Consider the following 26,421-nt stretch of genomic DNA (forward strand, 5'->3'; position numbering starts at 1 on the left):
TTCAACAACTAGAGATGAAACTCGAAAGATGAGCAGGTTTTAAGTGCCATGCTAGGGCATGACTCCAAAGCATGAAACCATAACAGAAGAAGTGCCACATTTACGTATATACAAAGTCCCAGGGCAGCGCAAAGAATGAACAATATTTGATCTTCTTTAATTAAGTCACAACAGCCATCATCTGCACACTATTATTTTTCTTACATGGTAGCTTAAGAAAATAAGATAGTTCTTATACCAGAAGGCCTCATTATCCTACATGGGAAAATATAGTGTGGGAATGGAGAGGAGTAAGCAGCTTTAAGAGGTAATGGAGAGAGACCGGCAGGACTTGGCGACCAGCAGTGATACTAGGGTTTCTAAATTACCACTAATGCCCTTTTTAAAACTCTAAAAATCTTTTGAATTCTACACATCTCCTGGACTCATTTATAACTCATAATAACAAAGAAAATGTACCAACAGGAAAATGACAAGAGTTGTGTGGAAAGCTAGAGGTATTACCCCCTATTCTCTCTTCTCCTAACACACACACACACACACACACACACACACACACACTTATGTATTCTACCTGCACACAAACAGGCAGCTGGGAATTAGGTTCAACAACGAGGTCAGTAACAACAGTAAGTCTTCTTTCCTCTTCCCAGCATGCCTGCCTAACCTTTCCTTCTCCTCCTCCCCATTCCCCAGCTTGCTACAGCTGTGAGCATCTGCCTCACCGGGGCCTGCTCCTCACTTCGCGACAGGTTTGGTGTCTGGCATAGTGGCAGAAAGAGGAAGGTAAGAGAGGAGGCAGGAGAATACATTCTTATAACCATTGCTGGGCTCCCCCACCTGGCTGAGGTAAAGACCCTTCCTCCCCCATGTCTCCTCACCTCTACCACCTCCCTGCCTCAATCTTATTCTTCTTCTCCAGAGTCTCTGATATCACATCCATGATGTAATGACTAACAGAATGAGTCTGGGTGTCTCTTTTGATGAATAAAAGTTATGTCAGCTCTGTTTGAAAAGCCACTCATATCCTCTACATTATCTTTCCCTATAGGGTTGAGGGAGAAAAAAATGAAGTGGGGGATTAAACTTTCTCACTCCAGCCCTCCCTAACACTGCTGGCAATACAACCTTTGGACAGCATTAAGAAGACTGAACTTTTTATTTTTGACAAGACAAGAGGGAAAAGGCAAAGACAAGTCAGCAAAGACAGAATGCCCCAGAATCTGCAAGGCAAAATTAGGGTGTACAGCTCTAGTGACCCAGTTCCCAGGAGAATCCTATTTCTAAGTTCTGAGTTTTAAGAAGGAGAATTCTTATTGTATTTTCCAATATTCTAGGTGCTGATGTTTGCCTAGCTCTGAAGGACTTAATTGGAAATAACCACCAGAGGAAATTCTATGGGGGTGGGAAGGTGGGGTAGGATGGAGGAAGGGAGATGACAATGAATGAAAGGCTCTGGGATAGACATAAAGACAAATATCACTCATGTGGAGTCTAAAAAACCCCCCACAAAACCCTATGAATAAACATATAAAAAGCAGAATCAGACCTATAAATACAGAAGACAAACTGGTAGTTGCCAGAGGGGAGGAGAATGAGGGATTGGTAAAATGGATAAAGAGGAGTGGGAGATACAGCTTTCCAGTTATGGAATGAACAAGTCACGGGAATAAAAAGCACAGTATAAGGAACATAGTCAATGATATTTAACAGTGATGTATGGCAACAGATAGCAGCTACCACTTGTAGTAAACATAGCATAATGTATAAACTTTCTAATCACTATGTTGCACACCTAAAACTAATGTGGCATTATGTGTCAACTATATTCAAATTTAAAATTTTAATTAAAAAAAAAAGATATGGCTCAGTCCTGTCCTTTAATGTCATATGCTAATGAGAGGATAACTTGGCAACTAAATTACAGGTAACTCTGAAGTTAATATCAGTGAAGCGAAGCTATCTCAACAAGTATCTGTTAGCAACTGGGTGTGGCTGAGGGGATGCAAATATATTTCCCCCTAGAATGTGATTTTAGAAAAGTAGCATCCTCACTGAAATATCAGTTAACATAAAGTGAACTTGCAGATTCAAGAGACTTCAATGTATCAAATATAGCTCAATTTCAAGACATAAATACAATTTTACCTCAAAATTACTACCAAGAAAAACAGGTTTTTAAAAAAATTTAATGTTTATTTATTTTTGAGAAAGAGAGAGAGACAAAGCACGAGTAGCAGAGGGACAGAGAGAGAGGGGGACACAGAATCCACAGTTCAGGCTCCAGGCCTACACTATCTCTCTAAATAAATACACTTGAAAAATAATTTTTAAAAATTTAGGTATTACTTTATAAATATGCTAAAGTAATTTGTTACTATAAAATAAAGATTTATGGCTTCAAGGTGGTAGAATAAAGCCCTTTCTGTCTGCTTCTTCTTTGGAAAACCATCTCAACATAAGATGGAGAATGGGAAACAGAAAAACAAACTCCATCTACAATGAAACAAAAAAATAACTCATCACCCCAAGCCTCCATACATGAAGACAAAAAAGGAATGCAGGAATGGAAAGTAGCAGAGCATAGGAAGTGGATTCTTAAGTGTTGGCAAAAGGAGATACTCGCCCCTCCAAACCCAGCAAAACTGAGGACTGGACGTGTAAGACAACAGAGTGTGAAATGGGCTAACAGGGGAAACAGCTAACAGGTGGTATGAGGAATGAACAGAACCCAAGGTCCTCTCTCTGACACCATGCAAGGGCAGATTTATACTCTGGGTACCAAACTAGAGGTATTTACACTCAGAAGCCCCTGGCAAGAGGACGGCTGGAGTAAGGCCCTGCAAGGAAAACAGAAGTGTTCAGTGAGAGTTTACAGTCTGCATAGAGACCTGCAGTTCCCTCTCTCATCCTGCTCTGGGTACTGAGGCAGCCAAACTTATACTTCTCTGGACAGAAGATTAGAGGATTCATTGTTGAATGAACTAGATGGTTTCTGAGGGAAAAGTTTCAGAAAGTGATATATGGTCTCTCCACATAAAAAAGTCAGTTTACTACCTGTTTTCCTCCAATAAAACCCAGTCCACAAGCACCACTGTCCTGCTCTATACAGACCTAACTTTCAATCGCTTTTAAAATGTCCTATGCTTAACAATGAATGAACAAAGATCACTTACTCATTTAGAAAAAATCTCCAACATGAAAGGAAGAAAATAAAACAACAAACACATAAATAGAAAAAAGTAGAAAGAATAATAATACATGAATTCCCATGTACCCTTTGAGCCAGCTTCAAGTTATCAACATTTTGCCAATCTAGTTTTATCCATCTCCATTACCTTTTTTTTGTAAAGAAATGACCTCAAGTTTTTATTTTTTTTTATTAAAAAAATTTTTTAATGCTTATTTATTTTTAAGAGAGAGAGACACAGAGCACGAGTGGAGGAGGGGCAGAGAGAGAGAGAGAGAGAGAGAGAGAGAGAGAGGGGGAGACACAGAATCCGAAGCAGGCTCCAGGCTCTGAGCTGTCAGCACAGAGCCTGACATGGGGCTCAAACCCATGAACCATGAGATCATGACCTGAGAAGATGTTGGATGCTAACCGACTGAGCCACCCAGGTGCCCCCATCAAGTTTTTTGTTTTTTTAAAGAAAATCCAAGACAAATCATTTCACCTGTGAATACTGTCCAATGGAAGCATTTTTAAAAGTGACATTCTTTACTACCAATTAAACTTATAATTGAAAGATTTTAGACATTGATTCCAAAACACGTGAGGGAGTACATAGTTTCTCAAACTTCTTTTGGGGCAGCAGAAGGGTATATAAGCAAAAAAAGTCTGAAAATCACTTACTGCACCTTAGTTTAAGCAAACAACAGAAATGAAAAAGGGACCAGAACCACATATTTGGAGAAGGTTTGGGGTTTTCCCCTTCATTTTCTTTTATTCTTTTTAAATAACATGTTAGAAAGTACAGAATACACTGTCATTTATTTTGGAACATGATTTTCTCTGTCTCTTTCTCCACTGTATATTATCTCAACTTCAAAGGCTTTCTGTTTCTTCAGCAAAGAAAAAAAGTAGGAGGGCCCCAGGCGGGGGAGGGCAGTAGGGGAGAACGTAGGACCTCCTTCCTCCCACTCTCCATTTCTTCCTTTTAATCTGACCTTTGGACAGACATAAACTGCACTGCAGCTGCTGGGGACTTGGGCAAGATGTGCTGAATATGGTCCAGAGTGGCCACACCCAATGACAAGTAATGTTGTGTGCCCATGTGTGTTAGGCATATATTAGTAAACAAAATAGACATAAACCCTTGCCTTTGTAAAACCGATGGCCAAGAATCATAAAACAAACAAAACAAAGAAATCACACTATTTTATGTGATAAATGCAATGTGAAGTGATAAAGACAGTGGAGAAAAGTGAGAGAGGAACGAGGAATGGAAGAAGTGACCTGCAATTTCCAATACGGTAGTTAAGGAAAGCCTCACTGTGAAGGCAACATTTGAGAAAAGATGTGAAGGCAGTGAGGGAATAAGCCATGAATATATCTGAGGAAGAAACCTTTCATGCAGAAGTAACAGCAAGCAAAGGCCCTGAGGCAGAAGTTGTGCCTGGTGTGTCCAGTGAATAAGCAGTAAGGCAGCCAATGTGGCTGAACAGTCAAAGAAGACAGAAACAGGTGATGAAGTCAAAGAACTGAGGTGCAGTGCTAAGACAGGGCTGCTATAGGCCCTTTTAAGCAATTAAAGGAGTTTGATTTTACTCTGAGGGAGATGGGGACAATAGGAGAGTGAGCAAGGAAGGACTCGAAATGATTTACTTTTTTAAAGTGATAGGGGACAAGCATGGAAACAGAGGCAGTTGTTAAGAGGCTATTGTTAAAATCCAGGTAATTGCTCAACCTGTCTGTGCACCCTCCACCTCAGGATCAAGGAAATGATTTTGAAAAGTACGTAAGGAGAACTGGGGTCTTTTCTAGTCTGGGATCTAACTAACTTTTGCTCAACAGTCTTCAGTCCATTTCCTAAAAGAATAAGCTGAGGCTTTACCAGGCTATAACTCTGCTTTTGGTTCTGGTCTTGGCTTGTAGTTCTATGTATAGTGTGATGAACACAACTTTCACTGAAATAACATTAAAAAGATGCAACAAATATTTAAAAAGTAAACAATAGGCTAGTCTTATTTACAAATACATATATGCATGTATATATGTAAAAAACTTAATAAAATATTAATAAATCAAATTTTATTAAAATAAAACAAAAAATTTTTATTTCAGGAAAACAAAAGTTCAACACAAGAAAATCTATTCAATAACTTGACTACAATAATAGTTAAAAAAAGAAAAATGTAATGATTGCAAATATCCATTTCTGATTTGAAAAACTTACTAAACTTGGGGGCTCCTGCGTGGCTTATTTGGTTAAGCGTCTGACTTTGGCTCAGGTCATGATCTCACAGTTTGTAAGTTTGAGCCCTGCATCAGGCTCTGTGCTGTCAGCACAGATCCTCCTCTCCCTCTCTCTCTCTCTGCCTCTCCCCCTATGTCTCTCAAATAAATAAACATTAAAAAAAAATTTACTAAACTTGGAATAGAAGTAAACTTCCTTAAAGAGTATCTATTAGAAAAGAGTTAACAATATACTTAATATCACAAAATTCTAGAAACATCCCTATTCTTGAGGGTCAAGACAATATATAATTTTCAACAAAAATTACTAGACATGCAAAGAAACAAGAAAGTGACTCGTTTTTAAGAAAACAGCAGTCAGCAGAAACTGACTCTGAGTGGGCCCAGAAATTCAATTTAGCAGAAAGAGCTTGCAGAATTGAAAGAAGTCATAGAAAACAACCTGTTGCATAAAAAGGAACAGTATAATTAATCACAGGCTTCTCATCACCAAAACAAGTAACAAAAGATACTGGAACAACATGTTCAAAGTGCTGAAAGGAAAAAATTTTGTCAACCAAATATTTTATATCCAATGAAACTATACTATAAAACTGAAGGAAAAATAAAGACTTTTCAGATAAACAAAAACTCAGAGGATTCATCACCAGTAAATCTATATTAAAAACAAAAATAAAAACCTTAAGCTCTTCAGGAAGAAGGGAAATGACACCAGATGGCAACTTGGATCTACAAGTAAGAATGAAGAGCACTAGGAATGGTAAGTTTGTAGGTAAACATAATAGGTATGTATACTGTTTTCTTCTCTTTTAATAAAGATATATGACCATTTAAGGCAAATGTTGTAACACTGCATTGCTGGGTTAAAAGGTATATAAATGTAACAGATATATACAACAATTACACCAAGGACAATAAATTGAAATATAATGTTGTAAAGTTACTTACTATATTTTACCCGATTGAATTAAGGTGAAGATGCATATTATAGCCCCTAGAGCAAGGGTTGGCCAAATTTTTCTGTAAAGGGCCAGACAGTACATATCTTGGGCCTTGCTGGCCAGGATGTCCTAGTGCACCTACCCAACTCTGCTATTGCAGTATGAAAGAAAAGCCTAAAATAAACTAAGCTCCCACTTCAGGAAGATAGAAAAAGAAGAGCAAATTAAAGCCAAAAAAAGTAGAAGGAAGGAAATAATAAAGAGCAGAAGTCAATGAAATAGAAAATAAATATATAGAAAGAGTAAATCAAGGGGTGCCTGGGTGGCTCAGTCAGTTAAGCCTGACTGTTGATTTCGGCTCAGGTCATGATCCCACGGTCATGAGATTGAGCCTCGTGTCAGACTCCATGCTCATGGCATGGAGCCTACTTAGGATTCTCTCTCTCTCCCTCTCTCTCTTCCTCTCTCCTGCTTGTGCGCGTTCTCTCTCTCAAAGTAAATAAACAGACAAACATTTAGAAAAAAGTAAATCAATGAAACCAAATACTGGTTCTTTGGAAAGGTCAATCATATTGGTAACTCTCCAACTGGACTGATCACAGAAAAGAAAAAAAAAAGACATAAATTACCATTGTTAGGGAATATTAGTCCATAATACAGAAATATTATGAAAAACTTTGTCAATATATCTGACAACTTAGATGAAACAAATTCCTTCAAAAATACAAATTATCAAAACCGACAGAAGAAACAATAGGAAACTGAATAGATCAGTATCAACTGAAGAAACTGAATTTGTAATTAAAAAATATGATCATGTTGTAAAATATCCTAAGGAATCTCCAACAAAACTATTACAACTATGAAAAAAAAGTCAGGCAGAATTGCAGGGTACAAGGTTATAAAACACCAACTGTATTTCTATAAACAAGCAATGAAAAATTTAAAAATGCAATAAAAATACAATTCCATGTATAATACCAACCAAAAGAATGAAATTCTTAGGGATAAACTTTTAAAACATGTGTGAAATCTGTACACTGAAAACTATAAAGCATTGCTAAAAGAAATCAAAGAGTGAAATATACCACATTCACACATTGGAAAATGCAATACTATCCAGATACCAATTCTTTTTTTTTTTTTTTAATATTTATTTACCATTTAATTTACAGTGCTGTAAGGGGAGAAATTTATTGGAAAAAATACAATTTTCTCATTCTAAAAATTCGGAATTGATTCTGCTTTGCCACAAGGAATGGCAAAACACACACATATGCATACAAACACACAAGAGCATTATTTTGAAGTTAAAAAATACCAAATTTAAGTCAGATACCAATTCTTATCAAGTTTACCTATAAATTCAATGCAATCCCAGTCAAAATTTAAGCCAAATTAATAAAAAAAAATAAATTGATAAGCAGATTCTAAAATCTGTATGGAAATGCAAAGAACCTAGAATCACCAATGCAAATTTTATTATTTTTTTTAATGTTTATTTATTTTGAGAGAGGGAGAGAGAGAGTTAGAGTGTGAGCAGGGGAGGAACAGAGAGAGGGAGACACAGAATCCGAAGCAGGCTTCAGGCTCTGAGCTGTCAGCACAGAGCCGGATGCAGGGCTTGAACTTATGAACTGAGTTCATGACCTGAGCCAAAGTTGGACGCTTAACTGACTGAGCCACCCAGGCACGCCTCACCAAAGTAAATTTTAAAGAGAACAAAGCTCAAAGATTTGCTGTTTTCAAGACATACTATAATGCTGGAGTAATCAAGACAGTTTACTATTGATATACAATCCACTGATGACATATCAATGGAAGAAAAACACACATATATATATACACACCTATGGTCAGTTTATTTTCTACAAAGTTAGCAAGGAAATCAATGGGGAAACCAAGGCTTTTTCATCATATGGTACTGAAAAGAAAAACAAACATCAACAGTTACCTCACAGTATATTTAAAAAATTAACTCAGGGGGCGCCTCGGTGGCTCAGTCGGTTGGACGTCCGACTTCGGCTCAGGTCATGATCTCACGGTCTGTGAGTTCGAGCCCCGCGCCGGGCTCTGTGCTGACAGCTCAGAGCCCGGAGCCTGTTTCGGATTCTGTGTCTCCCTCTCTCTCTGACCTTCCCCCGTTCATGCTCTGTCTCTCTCTGTCTCAAAAATGAATAAATGTTAAAAAAAAAAAATTTTTTTTAAATTAACTCAAAATGGATCAGAGATATAAACATAAAAGCTAAAAGGAAGAAAATTTTTTATTTTATTTATTTATTTATTTATTTATTTATTTATTTATGTATGTATTTAAAATTTTAGAGACAGAGAAAGGATGAGCAGGGGGATGGGCAGAAGGAGGGAGAGGGAGGGGGGAAGAGGGAGAGAGAGGGAGAGAGAGGGAGAGAGAGGGAGAGAGAGAGAGAGAGGGAGGGAGGGAGAGTAGGAGAGAGATAGGGAGAGAGAGGGAGAGGGACAGAGAGAGAGAGAGAGAGAGAGAGAGAGAGAGAGAGAGAGAGGATCCCAAGCAGGCCTCTATGCTCAGCATAGAACCTGACACGGGGCTTGATTCCACAATCCTGGGATCATAACCTGAGCTGAAATCAAGAGTCAGAGGCTCAACCAACTGAGCCACCCTGACACCCCTGAAAACTTTTATAATAAAACATAGGAGAAAATCTTTGTAAACTTGCAGTGTACAAAAATTTGTTAGGTAGGATACAAATAGCATGAACCATATGAATAAAAAGCTGGTGAACTGGACTTTATCAAAAGTAGGAAGTTGTCTTCTTTGACAAATATCATTAAGAAAATTAAAGAACAACCCACAACATGGGAGATAATATTTGCAACACATATACACATAATAAGGATGTGGATCTGGACTATATTAAGAACTGTTACAACTCAATGAAAAGAAGACAACCCAAATTTTTTAAATGGGCAAAATATTTGATAAAGTCACATGTGAAGAGACTTCAAAGATATATGAATGGCAAGTAACTACATGAAAAGATGCTCAACATTATTAGTCAGTAGAAAAATAAATATATAATCTCTACACACCCATTAGAATGGCTCAAATGAAAGAAAGTGACGATACCAAGTGTTACTAAGAATGTGAAGCGACTACAATGCTCACATACTGTTGGTGGATTATAAACATAAACTGGTAAATCTACTTCGGAAAATTGCATGGCAGCTTCTCATATGGTTAAACACATACCTACCGTATGACTTAGATTTCCACTCTAAGGTATTTACCCAAAATGAAAATATACACACAAATGATTACACATAAAAGTTTGTATACACCAGCTTTATTCAAAGAACCCAAAAACTGTAATGCATGAATGTGTAGATGTGTAGGAATGTTAGACATGGTTGATTAATATCGTTAAGATAGTTCATATTGTTAGGCCTAACTGGCTTGAGGTGGAAAAAGCAATACTCTTTTTTTTTTTTAATGTTTATTTATTTAGTACAGAGAGAGAGAGACAGACAGATAGACAGAGTGCAAGCAGAGGAGGGACACAGAGAGAGGGAGAAGAATCCCAAGCAGGCCCAGCACTGTCAGCACAGAGCCCAATGCAGGGCTAGAACTCACAAACCATGAGTTCATGACCTGAGCCAAAGTCAAGAGTTGGTCACTTAACCAACGGAGTTATCCAGGCACCCAACGGAGTTATCCAGGCACCTGAGAAATAATCTGGTTTAAAGCTGAGCAATAACTTCAGGGTTTGAATGGTTATTCAGTGTCAGTTTGAAATAATTTTTTCCTGGCCCAATAAACAAATATTGTGGGATGAAGGCATATGAGGTGATAGTTTTTATGCAGTATGGATATAGATTGCTTTCATAGATCTTAGAAGTGATAACTATGATTGGTAAAGTTAACATAAATAGTGAAATTAGTATAGAAGAGGTGAATAGATTTATTGCCTTTATTTGGAGTTGTACCAACTTTTTGGTTCTGAGACCAATGGATTATTACTTCTAGCCATTAAAAGTTTAAAAAAGCTGTTATTATTATACATGGAGGCATGAATTAATTCTTGCATATTTTCTCAGTAAAAAAGATGTTTTGAGTTTCTATTATTAGATTCACAATCTAATATTTTATTAAAATATATTAAAATATATTTTATTAGGTAAAATATATTTAATTTTATTTTTATTAAAAATGGATGTCAAAATAATTTGGGGGTTAACTGATATAAGTAACAGGGCAGTAAATGTGGGGCTATGAGAGCATTTTCTCATGTGAATGACAGTTTGCTCTATTGTGTTTTGATTAATATATAAAGGGACTATAGGGTAGTAATAACAATGTTAATTCCTATTAGGATAATGATAATGTTGGATAATGAAAATGATGATGTAATTAATTACAAATAGTTCTCCAATTAGGCTAATTGTTGGGGATAAGACCAAATTGGTAATGTTCACTAGAAGTCAACATGCTGCTGTTAGTAGAAGGAGAGTTTGTTAATCCCTGAGCTAGAATTATAGTTCAGCTGGGAATTTGTTCATAGTTTGAATTTGCCAGGCAAAATAGTGTTGATGTAAGGCTGTGGGCAATTATTAGGGCTGTAGCTCCTATGTAACTTCATGGTGTTTAGATAAGAATGGCTACAATTATTAGTGCTATGTGGCTAAGAAAGGAATATGCAGTGAGTGATTTCTTTTTAATGTTTTTATTTTATTTTTGAGAGAGAGAGACAGAGTGTGAGTGGGGGAGGTGCAGAGAGGGAGACACAGGATCCAAAGCAGGCTCCAGGCTCCGAGCTGTCAGCACAGAGCCCGACGTGGGGCTTGAACCCACAAACCGTGAGATCATGACCTGAGCCAATGTCGACATTCAACCAAATCAAGAACTAGATACTGTTTCAGTTCAGGATTGAATTATTAGAAAGTTTAATGAACCTGTAAGATTTTGGATAAAGATTAGGGCAATGAAAAGTGGGAGTGATCCTACTAGAATATAAAATAAAGTCCTGCTTTTAATCATTCTATTTGGTGTCCTTAGTAGCTGATGATGATTAGGATTGGAATTAATGTTGCTTCAAATAAAATATAAAATAAAATTCATTCTATAGCAGTAAAAGTTGTAATTAAGAATATTTGTAGCATAACTAGTATTGTAATATATAGTTTCTAAGGAAGGTTGGTGATTCTTTCATCTAGTGATAGATGAAACTGACTGGCTATGGATATTAGTGGACAAAGTTGTATCATTAATGTTAATAAGGGCACTGACAGGGAGTCAGAAAATATTAGTGAAAAGTTAAGGCTGTTATCATTAAGTTGATTTAGGAGGAATGAGCTAATAAAGCTGATTAATAGGCTATAAATTGTAGTGTTAATTTAGATTATATTATTTAAATGTATTCCTTATGACTCAGCAATTCCACTCACAGGCATATAGCCTAGATAAACTCCTACGTATGTGCACTAGAATACAGCTACAAGAATGCTTATGGTTTTACTCTTGGAAGTAGCCAAAAACCAGAAATGAACTTAATATCCATTTATAATAGTATAAATAAACTGCAGTATATTTATGCAACTGAAAACTGTATAACAATGAAAATGAATAAATTATAGCTACACATAGCAATATAGATGAATCTCTTAAAAATAATATCAAATGAAGGAAGCCAGACACAAAAGATATGTTATGATTCTATTTTATATAGATCAAAATCAGGCACATTTAAACTCTAGTTTTAGGGGCAAAGACAGGGGATAACTACTGATGAATATAAAAATAAAACTTAATAAAATGAAAATGAAAATATTTCTATTCTAGAATAGAGGGTAGACTTCAACTTTGAGGACTCATCATGTAATCTGTGTTTTCTATAAGGCCATTACTTAAACATGAGAAATGAATGACTAATCAAACTGGAATAAGACTTTACCTAAGATGTCCAGCAAGTTAACCAACAGACATACTGTGTCTCAAGTTCAGGGGAAAAAAGGTCTATGTGCTAATAGAATATTGTTTATCTGGAGGGCACCTGGGTGGCTCAGTCGGTTAAGTGTCTGACTTCAGCTCAGGTCATGATCTCATGATTCATTTCATGAGTTGCAGCCCTGCATCGGGCTCTCTGCTGTCAGCAAAGAGCTGACTTCAGATCCTCTGTTCCCTCTCTCTCTGCCCCTCACCCATGCTCAATCTCACTCACTCTCTTTCTCAAAAATAAAAAGTATTAAAAAAAACAGAGAAGACACATGTGGTACATCTTAATCTTAATTGCAAAATAACTCAGGTTACATCATGAATAAAAATTTTATCCAACAGAAGTGTCCTTAATACATACACGCATTTAAAAAAATCTTACCATTCATACATGGTTACTGATCTACTAAATAGGCTTGAAATGCATGTGTCCAATTCCTTGATAAGTAGAGGGTTTCTGTGATGCTTTCAGAGCTATGATCCAAAGTCTCACTAAAATCACTATCTCATGGTTTCTTTTTGTTTTAAATGTTTATTTATTTTTGAGAGACAGTGAGTGGGGGAGGGGTAGAGAAAGAGGGAGACAGAATCCCAAGCAGGGTGCACACTGTCAGCGCAGGGACCCATGTAGGGCTCAAACTCAAACTCTGAGAACTGAGCCTAGGTCAGAGGCTTAACCGACTGAGCCACCCGGGCGCCCCACTATCTCATGGTTTCTAACATGAATTTATAGTGATAATACACCATAATATCCAAGCTTCAGAGAAATTTTAAAGTTTACTTTTTTACTTTGAGAGAGAAAGCATGTGCACGTGTGTGTGCACGCGCACAGGGGAGGAGAGAGAGAGAGGGAGACAGAATCCCACATGGCCTCTGTGCTGTCAATGCAGAGCCCAATGCAGGAGTTGATCTCACAAACCAGGAGATCACGACCTGAGCGGAGATCAACAGTCACATGCTTAAATGACTGAGCCACCCAGGTGCCCCCAAGAAAATGTAAATCCTAGATATGAACTGAATTCTGAAAAGATTATGAGTCTTAACACAAGCATAAAAGGGCTACTACCTATGTTGACACCTTTACATCTACTTCATGATTTCATTTCCTTTTGCATGCTTCACGACTACATTTAATTTAAATAAAATCCATTTTCTTTTTCCCCACCCAAGTTAGTTCCCCTTACAGTATCTCTGCCCAGATACAGCAACATTTTTAACAATCACTTCAGAGCAAACTGAGATCCTAGCAGAAAAAACCATCAAGAATTTCAGTTGTAGCAATACTTTAACAGTTACTTACATGAATAGCTTTTAAATTACGATGTAATGAAAACAATATATGATTCTTTAATTTGCTATATATATATTATATTTGTGGGTTTTTTTTAAATAAAAAACCTAACCTCTTCTTTCTGCTAGTGCCTGCTCTGAGGACTCTTGCCACAATTGTACAGACTGACATGCATCCAGCTAATCTCTGACACACTAATTGTTAAACCAAAAGATACAAGCAGTAGAAAGGAAGTAGTTCTGAAAATTGACAACCCAGTGTTCAACTGAAGTCTTTACATGAGAGTTTTAGAAATGATTAGAGTATCCAAATTGGTTGAAAATATTTATAGCATTAAAATTGGATAACTATGCACAATAAAAGTAGTGGCAAGGATTTCACTCACATGTGGAATTTAAGAAACAAAACAAACAAGCAAAGGGGAAAAAAGACAAACCAAGAAACAAGAATCTTAACTCTGGAGAATAGACTGATGGTTACCAGAGGAGAGGTGGGTTGAGGGATGGGTGAAATAGGTGATGGGGATTAAGGAGCACACTTCTTGTGATGAGCACTGGGTGATGTATGGAACTGCTGAATCACTGTTTTGTACACCTAAAACTAACATCCACTATATGTTAACTATACTGGAATTAAAATAAAAAAATAACAACGGTAAAAAGACAGTTTTTCTTAGAAAAAGATTTCTCAGATAAACATTCCCACAAAGGCCTTGAATGGGATCTACTCTAGAAAATGGATTCCATTAGTATTGATCCAGTATTAATATCAGTGAAGAAAAACAGAGCAGGTTTTACTTAAAAGGGAAGATTAATAAAGATAACTTCCAATATTTTAAGCACTACAACTTAAATTTTTAAATGTTTATTTATTATTGAAAGAGAGAGAGAGGGGCAGAGGAGAGGGGGGGCAGAGGATCCAAAGGCAGGCTCTGTGCTGACAGCAGACAGCCCAACACAGGGCTCAAACTCATGAACTGTGAGATCATGAACTGAGCCAAAATGAAGAGTCAGACGCTTAACGAACTGAGACACCCAGGCGCCCCAACCTAATTTTTTAAAAAAGCAGGAACAGCTGCAGCACTTCCATTAATCAACACTTTTTAACTGACTGACCTAATCTAAAACTATTTTGTTGACCTTGCCCTTTCCTAAAAGAAAAGAAAGTACCGGTAGCATTTCTTAAAAATGAGGTTTCTGACAAGTCAGTAATGAAGTTGGACGAGTCTGACTTCAGGGTGGCACCTGCACCCAGGCCCTCTTCTTGGACATTTGGACACATGTGTGACTTGGCTGAACACGTTACTGGCACGCCCACCTCCAATTATTAAAGGACTGTAACATCATAATTCATCACATCACACACACACACGTACCAATCGTCCTAAGATCAAAGGAAAATCAAAAGTAGCTCCTCACAAAAATGACTGGAAATTCCTCTATTTTAAGATATCTGCTGTAATAAAATACTCGATTCAAAATGTCTTCTCCACCTACTCTAGTCATCTGATAACCAAACTTGAACCCAACTGTGGTGGGAAAGTCTTAAAAAATGTAATTTTAATTTTATTTTTAAAAACCATATTTTTAGAAAATCACCAAATAAACTGGTGATTTATCCTCATTCTTGTTAAAATATTACGAGTTCTGGTTGTGTGTGTGTGTGTGTGTGTATACATATATATATATATATATATATATATATATATATATTTTTTTTTTTTTTTTTTTTTTTTTTTTTTTTTAACCAAGTATCCTTTCTCTGACTTTGAAGATATTGTACCCTTTGAAGAAACAAAGTACCGGTGAAGGTCAAAACCTAGGCTAAGTCTCTCCTATAAACACAGCAACACAATAACCCACTTTTGAAATCTTACCAAATCACAATTTAGGCAGTGGGATATAACAAAAATCAAAAGCATAAACCTTAGAGTGGACAGATGAGCATTCAAATCCTAGCTCTGTTATTTATTAGCAATGTGATCTTGAGTTTCAGTTTCATCATCTGTACAATAGGGATAATAACACCATCTACTTCAAGAGGTTGTGGTGATTAAATTACATATATATATATCAAATTATACATACCAAAAACAATCATAACTTCATAGGTTAGAATTAATAAGTCTAAAACATGGTGGTGACATCAGAAAAAAAGGACAGTTGACATGACTTCTCTATGTAACAAGAGAAACCCAAATCTGAAATAGGCAGAGCCTAAATTAGAAGTTCCCTTTTTCTGAAACTTAGTTTACTAGGCCACAAAGTCCTAAAATTAATGAAAAAAAAAAAAGTTTGATAAGGAACTCAACAGTTGGTAAGTAGCAATGTGATAATATGTTGCATTTGATGGGGAAACTGAGTTTTAAAGAAAAACAATTTGCTTTACCTTATATTCCTTATTGTATTTATTTCTTGTATTTCTTCTTGTAAATTTTAAATATGCAAAGTATAACAATTCACAAGAAGGGACCACACAAATTAAAACAATAAACTTCAAAATTTAAAGGCTGCCTCATATTCTTACTGCACCCTACTACCTCTCAATGACCTGCATGGGTTGATAAGACATAGCAACTCTTCTTTCTTGCTGCCTTCTCCACCTATACTTAGCTAGTTCAGACCAAGAAAAAAACAAAGCTAGGAAGTAAGCATATGCATATTCAAGTATTTAAACATATGTGTGAATACCCTGCCAACTGCATTCCTTTTTTTTTTTTTTAATTAATTTTATTTTAGAGAGAGAATGTGCATACCCAGGGGGAAGACAGAGGGAGAAAGGGAGAGGATCTTAAGCAGGCTCCATGCTCACCATGGAGCCCAACTCAGGGCTAGATCCTATGATCCTGGGATCATGACCTGAGCCTAAATCAAGAGTTGGACACCCACCCAACTAAGCCACCCTGGAGCCTTGCCAACTGCATTCTTGAATTCAATATACATATTATTACTGTGATGGTCTTTAGAATTAGCCTTGTTTCTAGTCCTACTTCACCATGGCATCTCCTTCCCAGGAATAGGATCCATTCCTCTTTGCTACATGCTGCAATGACCTCAGGAAGAGGTTTTTGTTTTACATGTTGGGCTCCCCTGGGCCTGCATCCCTAACAATGGGTTATTAGACCTCTTCAATACCTGCTCTGACTCCTTGACAGCTGGACTTCTGACTACCCATTCTAACCAGGACTGGGGTTCTGTATAGACTTTGACTAATTGCATATTACTCAACCTTTCTCCCTTGGAACACATGTCCCAGATATGCACTGAGTAACAGAATCCTGAACCTACTACCATGTCAAGTCCCATGTTCCCCCTAACACAGCACCTTTGACTAGATTCATCATTCTGGTGAGCCCTTGATCCTTGTTTGTGTTCTTGAGTGGATGGCTTAATAAGTGGAGTAGTTTAAAAAAGGCAATGCCCATAGAGCCATGGTAGTTAGGTAAATAACCACACCTGAATGTAACAAGATGAAAAGATGGTATGGTCTAAAAACAAACAAAGAGCCACCCCAAATTCCAATAAATATGCCACATTAGGCAAGCTTTGGTTTTTCTCCTCTTCAAGTGAGGATAAGTGAGATGATTAGTGAAGCAGTACCAATCTGTGAGGCAAAAAAAATAATCCAAGCGTATCTTTTTTTCTAAATCACAGATATAGGGGATTCATTGAACTGTGAGAGATTAAAAGGGGATCACCTTATACACAAAGGTTGGGAACTCCTGGATTCTCCATCAGAAATTCTGAATGGATTTATTTACACTGAGGGTGGGGCATGGTCAGAGCTCTGACAAATCACAGCTATATACACATCATCGTTTTTCAATGAGTATAAAAAAAAGCTAGGAGTTTTGTTCTAGTTCACCAGGGTCTCCTACAGATCTATGATTCTGTGATTCTACTTACTTGTGCTCACAGGGACATGCTTTGGGAGTTACTTTTTATAAGGAAGATAGGTTTAAGTTGTTGCACGTCCTCTGAAGGGTTTTTAACGTTGCAGCCTATGTATCTAAAACATAGCAAGGTTACTATCCCCCCCAACCTGTCCATAAAGAGTCTATTGAAAGACACCTAAGGAGCAGAGACAGTGATCTCTGTAATTTCTGCATGTTTTTCAGTGTCTCATTCAGCAACCTTATAAAAACACATTCTGCATGATTTAGTGGACCACACAGGGATTGAAGCAAGTTCTAACCAACTAACCTAATAAAAAAAAATAGGGCTACAAATTCTGAAATCTCCTTAGTAAGCTCGGAAAAAGTTTGTTAGTCAAAGTGAACCTTGAGTTGCTTTTAAATGGTAGGTGAGAGAGAACACAAACTGATTTAGGCAAGATGCCTGTCATGCAAAATAATAATGTGAGAAGTCATGGAACATGAACAAAAAGCTGAAACTACACATGCTAAATCACAGTCAGGTTAATGAATGAGCCTGCATACACAATATGAACTTGAAAGCATAGTCTCTGTATTTGAAGTCAAAGTGATTTCAACATAATTAGAAAAAAACATTGCCCTTTAGAAAAAGTAACTACATCAATCAGTTGGAGGGGGGAGGTTCTGGAGTATTCGATCAAGAAAGATCCTAGATTAATGGCTGGGAGTTTAAGAGGCCCTATAAGTACATGCAAATTTTTGAATATACACATGTCTAGGAAAGGGATTCAATTGCTTTCTTTAGATTCTTAATAAGATGATGATCCCAAATTGGTTATAAACCCACAGATTTAAGTAAAAATCCAATCTTTTGAATATCCATTTGTCATAATTTAAGAAAAAAATTGTAAATATAAACTGCCACCACAGAAATGGTACTGCTTTTATTTTTGGTTAGTTTTCTAGGGCTGTGTATAATTTATAGTACTTAGTGCAAAGCATGAAGATATTACAAGTATAAAAATGAAAGTGTGAGGAGATCCTGGGTGGTTCAGACAGTTAAGCATCTGCCTTCAGCTCAGGTCATGATCTTGTGGTTTGTGAGTTCGAGCCCCATGTCAGGCTCTGTGCTGACAGCTCAGAGCCTGGAGCCTGCTTCGATTCTCTGTCTCCCTCTCTCTGTCCCACCCTCTCCCCCGGCCTCCTCCTGCTCATGCTCTGTCTCCCTCTCTCTCCAAAAAAAAAAAAAAAAAAAAAAAAAAAAAAAATTAAAAAAATGAAACAAAAAGTTTTTGATTCGACAAATGCAACTCCCAACAAGCTGCATAAGAGTCAATAAAGTGAGCAAACTGTTTCCACACACTACCAAAAAAACCAAACTGATAGTGCAATATTGCCCTCTACTGGACCACACTAGTAAAGATAAACCTAAAAGAACAGGACTTTAAAGAGTTTACTTTTAAAAGGACTAAATGGAATGCTTTTTCCCATAAATGTCAGTTTAGTCTAATATTAGAGTAAGTCTGGATCATTCATTCTCTCATAATTTTAGTGTAGCACTAATTTGAATGTGGTGAAGAAGTTTAGAGGACTCAATCATGAATATAAGGTAACAAAAAAATAACTAATGTAATAAATATTTTTCTTAAAACTATATAGGATCTTAGAATTGAAAAGGCTGAACACAGTTTCTAGTCTAACCATCTCTATGGTATACACTTTCCTTCTATATATCTCTGCCAAGTAATTGCCCAGCGTTGGCTTAAATATTCTGGTGGAATATACCATCTCTGAAAAGTCTATCCTGTTCTGAATAGTTCCTTATAGCTGAAAATGATCTCCCTCCTGATTCCACCTCTGCAACAGAAAACCCCTCAAATATTGAAAAATGGCAAATTCATCCCACTACTCATACATTCTCCAAATTAAACGACCCAAGTTCCTTCAACAGTGGCTCCCTGACCAGGTTTCAGATGTGTCCACCATTTGGAATGCACTCCTCTTAATGGGTATTTGTTTTCTTTTGCTACTATAACAAATCCACTACAAACAAAGTGGTTTAAAGCAATATGAATTTATTATCTTACAGTTCTTTAGGTCAGAAGTCCAACATGGGTCTCACTGGGCTAAAATCAAGCTGTCAACAGGGCTGTATTCCTTTCTGGAGGACGTAGGCTAAGAGAATCCATTTCCTTGCCTTTGCTAGCTTCTAGAGGCCGCCCATATTCCTTGGTTCCTTTCCACTATCTACAAAGCGAGCAACATTGCATATGACCATTCTTTCATAATCACATCTTCCTCTGACACTGACCTCAGCCAAGAAGGGTACTTTTAAGGGCTCATATAGTTATGCTGAGCTCACTCAGAGAATTCAGGATAATTTCTCCATCTCAGGATCCTTAATCTTAATTACATCCATAAAGTCACCCCCCCGCCTTTTTTCCCACGTAAAGTAACATATTCCCAGGTTTCAAGGATTAGGAGGCGGACTATCACATAACGCCTTTCCATTTGTCCCTGTTCCTCCTAAAGTAATACGTTCCATCTGCATATGGCAGTCCATAAATGGTCAGCACTGAGTAAAACCAGACGGACCATCACCTTCATCTCTCCAGATACTACACTTTCATATCTGTACTAAAGTCCAAAGAGGTTATCCACATCAGTCCCCTAATTCTTACCAGGCTATTAACTAAAACACCCACACCTTGTCTATAAACACAGCTTTTAAGCCATTCCTGCTCTGTCCTTTAGTTGGCAGTGGTTTTCTAAACCCATGTATAAGAACTTATGTTTACTCCTGTTAAATTTCAACTTCAAGATGTTCCCTATTCTTGAGATCTTTCGGATCTCAATTCTAACACTCAGCCTATCTGCTATATTTTTAACTCTGTGTCATGCATATCTGCAGTGTTACCATTATATCACCACTAGTAGAAATCATGAATGAGACATCTGAAAAAAACCTCGCAGCACATTAGAAATCTCTCTGAAGTTGCGTGATTCTTGAATTTCGGTGTGTACTTTAATTGTAGAAGGGTTTCTGTGCCCTATATCTGGAGATTCTGATTGAGGAGGTTTAAGACAAGGCCCGGCAATCTGCTTTCAACACCTTTCTCCAAGTGGGTTTCAATCAGCAGAGTACACTTGGAGAAACACTGTCCAGGTTGAAATCAGTTACTAATCAGTTCCTTTTGGGTATGTCCAGCCACATACAACCCACCCAATTGTCTTCACATTCTGTTCATGTTTCCTGCCACAGGAAGTTATCATGAGAAAGAAACCTGGTCAAATCACTAGCTAAATCCCTTTTATAGTCCTGCTAGCCTATAAAAGGAAGAAATGACGCAGACATAATTTGTTCTTAATTTGTTCATAATTTGTTTATAATTTTTTCACATAATCTGTTTGGTGTGTTCACCAAGTTTTCCTTACCCTCAGTGCCCACAATTAACTTTTTAGTTCTTGATCTAGAATACTGCCAGGAGTTTAGGGTCAAGCTCCCCAGTTAGTAGTTAACAAAACCACCTTTAGAAAACTGGGGCTGCCCTTCTCTGTCTTCCAGATTTTGGAAAATGTGCTATCTTTTAAAAGCTCTCAAAGATCATGGACAACTGCAAGTTCTTTCTCAATCCATCCTGGAACGTCATCCAACCAGGCCCAAATACCTGAACCCATTTAGAGCAGCTTCACCATGTGGAGCTCTCACTCTCCCTCACCAGGCAATGATCATTCTACCCATTTAGGTTGGACATCATTTTCCTTCATAGGAAGGACAGAAGCAAAATAAGATTTTCAGAAGTTCCACTTTCTTTGTATCATCCATCAGCAATATACCATCAGTTCCAAATAGCAGACATATCCCCTTTTTCATCTCTTTCTTCCTATAATCATAACTTAAGGTACCCCAAGTCTTCCTTAGCAATTCTTGCAAGCTTCTACTCATTAGAGATTTTATTTTCCAGTTGCTATTACAGACCTAAGCCTCCTCCTTATATCTGCATTACTCTGACTTTACCTTTCCCATATCTTTTTTTGGAAACTGACTTCAGTAATGGCAAAAAAATTACAACTGGAGTTGGATGATATATACTTAAGGACTCATTAGGCTAGCCTTGCTACTTTTGTAATTTTCTACAATAAAAGATAAAATAAATACATATAAATGTATAAATACAAATGTTTATATAAATACAGAGAGAAAGAGATCCCCCAATTTCTTCTTCGTTGAGATGCATTTTTATCCTTAAAATTTCTTTTATTGGTTGGGATAATTTGGTTTTAATTAAAGTCTGAATTGCACTTTCTCTGAACCTCCGAATCCTTTTATCTTCCAGCCCAGATTCCTCTGCCATTTTTCTCTGACTCCCTTTTCTTTGGACTGTTTGACATCTACCTATCAAAAGTGTAGGATTAAAAAAAAAAGTGTAGAATATATTCTCATTGTGCTTGTTTCTCTCTTCCTACCAAGAATATAAATTTTAGGGGCGCCTCGATGGCTCAGTCAGTTGAGCATCCAACTTCAGCCCAGATCATGATCTCGCAGTCTGTGAGTTCGAGCCCCACATCGGGCTCTGTGCTGACAGCTCGGAGCCTGGAGCCTGCTTTGGATTCTGTGTCTCCCTCTCTCTGCCCCTCCCCCACTCATGCGCGCGCGCACGCGCGCGCGTGCGCGCGCGCTCTCTCTCTCTCTCTCTGTCAAAAATAAATAAACTTTAATTTAAAAAAAAAAGAATATAAATTTCAAAAAGTTCTCAGTTTATTATCAGACTAGATTATTTCTGCCATTATCCTTTAGGACAGTGGTTCTCATGGTGTGGTCCTTTGTAGCAACACCAGCAACACCAACACCACCCATTAGCTTGTTAGAAACACAAATTCACGGGTCCAACCGACCTACTCATCACAATCTCTAAGGATGGGGCCTGGGAAACTCTCCAAATGAGTCCTATGCACATTAGAGTTTGAGAACCACTACTTTAGGAGAAGACACTGTTCCAATTCAAAAGCCATCAATGTGCTTTTACCAAATGTGATTTGCATCAAGTGCCTAGACACTGGGAGTCCCTGATACTACTGTAAACACTAACCTTTATGACTCTCTTATGTTTGCAACTCATCACCTCTTCTTTGGCCATACAACACACTTCCATGCCTGTATCTATCCCATCTCTCTCCTTTTATTCTGCTCTGGATGGTGTTCAGCATTCTTCCACTCACAGGATCTCTGATCTCAATGCAGGTATATAATTTCTTGCCATATCACACCATCATATCTCTCCTCTTAACAAATCTGATTCTCGTAAAAAAACTCATCCTTCCTTTGTTACATTCAAGTGGTGAGCCCAAATCCACAAAGTCATCATTATGGTAATGATATAAATGATATACATGATATACTATCCCTTATAATCTCAACCTTATCATTCGAATTTTGTGTACTGTTATAAAGACTTTGGAGCCTCTAAGTATTATATCCAGCTAGGTTCAAGATTTGTCTTTTGTGAGTCCCTAAATACTGCTTCCATTTATTCTGCTTACCATGTATTACTTGATGTCTAACAGGGTTTTACCAGTTAATTTGCTTGTTTTCCTCCTCTTCGGCACTATTCAGTCTAAAACTGTCCCAACCAGATAAGACAGTTCCTAGGAAAACACACACAGATGTATTCTACCTCTCCCTCCATATTCTCCCAAACTCAGTGCAAGATGATGATTATATCAACTGCAAGCTTTTCTTCCTAAGCTTTTAAATTAGTGCATTTATAATGATGATAAATAAAAACTATAGCTGTAGCCAGAAGGGATTGATAGGGCCAAATATGGAAGAATTAATATAAATTTAATACTTTGATTAAAAAAAACACCTTTACTTGAGTTCATCCTTTCCCTTAGTTCTTTAGTAAGGAGACACACACTATTACCATGTTGATAAAAAGTTATTTGTTTTCAAATCAATGTATCTGTGATCATAATTTTTTTCTTTAGAAGTGGAAAACACTGAATCATTCAAATTCACTCAATTGTGTATTCCACTCTGAATTATGAGATAACTAGCATCAATCAATTCCACACATATTAATGTTTATCTTACACACAGAAAAATAAGTTCTAAGTTTTACAAGCTCTAAGTTGAAAAACTGCAATGTAGAAGAAACATGTCACTAGAGAAGTCAAGAATTTATATTCAAAATGCAAGAATACCCCCAAAATGTGTAATTTGTTTAAATTGGGATATGTAACACATATGTTAACTAGTTTGAATAGCAATTTATATCCACTCTGTCCTACATATCATATCTTAACTCCAAAGAAGTAATAAAAGACAGCAATACAAGAAAGTGACAACATGTAATAATGAAAGAAAATCACAAAATGAAACATAAACACAATTCGCTGAAGAAACCTGCATAGTATACAGCATGTAGGACTGCATACTTTTTGAATAATTAATATTCTTAAGAAATGGGTAAAAATGTATTACTCAATATAAAGGAATACAACGAGGCGCACCTGGGTGGCTCAGTCAGTTGACAGACCGACTTCGGCTCAGGTCATGATCTCATTGTTTGAGTTCGAGCCCCACGTCAGGCTCTGTGCTGACAGCTCAGAGCCTGGAGCCTGCTTTGGATTCTGTGTCTCCCTCTCTCTCTGCCCCTCCCTCACTCATGCTCTCTCTCTCTCTCTCTCTGTCTCAGAAATAAACAAACATTAAAAAAAATAATAAAAAAAAATAAAGGAAAACAATGAGTCACTGAACACACTATTCTGTGGAAATGTATTAATTCTGCAATAACTGGAATGCTCACATATTTCTGCTAAATAGTTTTGTGGTGAAAATCAGTTATAAAAAGTAAATAGAAGGGTTCTTGGGTGCCTCAGTCGGTTGAGCATCTGACTTTGGCTCAGGTCATGACCTTGCAATTCATAAGTTCGAGCCCCACATCAGGCTCACTTCTGTCAGGGCAGAGCCTGCTTTGGATCCTCTGTCTCCCTCGCTCTCTGCCCCTCCCCTGCTCATGCTCACTCGCTCGCTCTCTCTCTCAAAAATGAATAAATATTTTTTAAAAAGTAAATAAAGTTTAAGCAGAATTAGAAATATTCTGTTTCTAATATGGAATATAAATACTTCATAAGTATTCAATAACTATTAAATGGATATGTTAAAATGATCACTTAAGTGATAAAAATGGAAAATACAAATTTTAATGTCAAAATATAAACTTTGAGATGAAGAACTTGGTGGTAAGATATATAACCGCACTTAGAAAATATGCTTCATATTTCTATTATTATTACTCAAACACTGCAACTTTTTATGAGTTACTTAGCTTTCGGAAGTCGGTTTCTTGCTACCAAAACTGGATTCAGAAAATGACCTATCCGTGAAAAACGCTTTGATGATTCACTAGAAAATGATTTTATGTGTTTATAAACCTCTGTACCTCATCATCATCCCCTTTATTCTATTAATTCAGCAATCTTGTCATCGACAGAGATACTATTTAAAAACACTCTACTTTTTTTCACCTCCCAGCTCTTTGTCATTCAACCAGCTTCAACAAGTCATAAGTTAATCTTCGGCCTTTTGGAGGCTAATAAACATAGAATTTGCTACAACATACTTTGCTCAACCAAGGAGAGTGATGATAAGATATAATGTTCTGCTGACACTTTTAGATTCTTAGGGAAAAGACACCTTACACCCCCATAAATGAATATGTTTAGAACTCATTGTTATAATTTGAGATTACAGGGGTCATTCTCCCTATAATTCATTTAACAGTATTAACAAAGATAGTTTTATGTTTTCATGTCAGTTTTGACACACAAGAATGTTACAGTAATGACTACTATTATTTTTTTCACTTAACAAAGGAAAAAGGTTAAAATAAACATGAGGCCATTTCTCTCCCTTTTTCCATGGACTCCAGAAAATAAGAAGGTTCATCATAACTGAAATGATCCCATCCCAAGACCATTATAAAATGTATACAACTGCCCCAAAACATTTCTGAAGTCCTGGTCAAATCTCTTTCTCTGATCAACATGCCTCACACAGATCTAAAGCTCAATGAATATCTGCTACAGAATGAGGACCTTTAAAAAAAAAAAAAAAAAAAGACAGTCCTTTTAATGGCACAAGGAACACTGTTCTCTTCACTAAGTCTTCAAAAAGTGACTTAAACTAGTCACTTTACATATTGAAAATGAGAGAAATTCTCTGAAATCTCTACCTTTCAATTCCTTTAGAGGACTCCTGGCCTTTGGGATGTTTTTCATGTTTAGAGGCACTAGGCTTTTATTATATAACTTCCCACAGAAGACTGAAACCATGTGATATTCTGCTGACACAATAAATATCAACATATATTGATATAATAAATATTAAAAACTAAAAAAATAAATAAAAGAGAGACAGTCCTACGATAAACTAACTTAATCAATAATTCCTTTTTTTCATTCATTCATTCATTCAACATTATTAAGCAGCTATAATAATGCCATGCTTTCAATCAACAATTATTCAATAAGTACACAACAAGTAGAAAATATGGTAAGGCATATTTTTACATCTCCATTTTTTGAGAAATTTCTAGCATGCATTTCACGTATAGTTTCATGCATTTAAATGACCTTACCTCTCTTACAGATAGCTGTGGTGGGAAGGAGACTGAAAATACCAAGTTGGTAAATTCAAAACCAGAGGCCTCAACTTTTTGGCACACCTAAAAAAGTATTACATAAAAGCATTTTTTTATTACATAAAACAGTATTCTATAAATTCTCAGGAACTGCTGCAAGTTTTACACTAATCTTCATAACGTGGATTTTGGTCTAGGAGATCACACTACACTTCTAAACTTTCACCTTTGGGAATTCTCATAAATATCCTGAAATCAAATATTTGCTAAATATAACCCTGAACAA

At 36.8% G+C, this 26,421-nt stretch overlaps 1 protein-coding gene across 3 annotated transcripts in view; it reads right to left on the reverse strand.

Annotated features, from left to right (window-relative positions):
* Positions 1 to 26,421, reverse strand: part of PUS10 (pseudouridine synthase 10) — a 71,363-nt gene that overhangs the window by 36,765 nt on the left and 8,177 nt on the right. For all 3 annotated transcript variants that reach the window (XR_008417860.1, XM_019429985.2, XM_019429930.2), the window contains exon 4: positions 26,133 to 26,219. Coding sequence is in view for 2 of the 3 variants with exons in the window: in XM_019429985.2 (XP_019285530.2) it covers positions 26,133 to 26,219 (87 nt within the window). In the remaining variant the exon portion in view is untranslated. The remainder of the gene's footprint in view (positions 1 to 26,132; positions 26,220 to 26,421) is intronic.

Source organism: Panthera pardus, unplaced genomic scaffold (assembly GCF_024362965.1).
Source record: "Panthera pardus isolate Hobbes unplaced genomic scaffold, ASM2436296v1 HiC_scaffold_25, whole genome shotgun sequence".
Classification (NCBI taxonomy): Eukaryota; Metazoa; Chordata; class Mammalia; order Carnivora; family Felidae; genus Panthera; species Panthera pardus.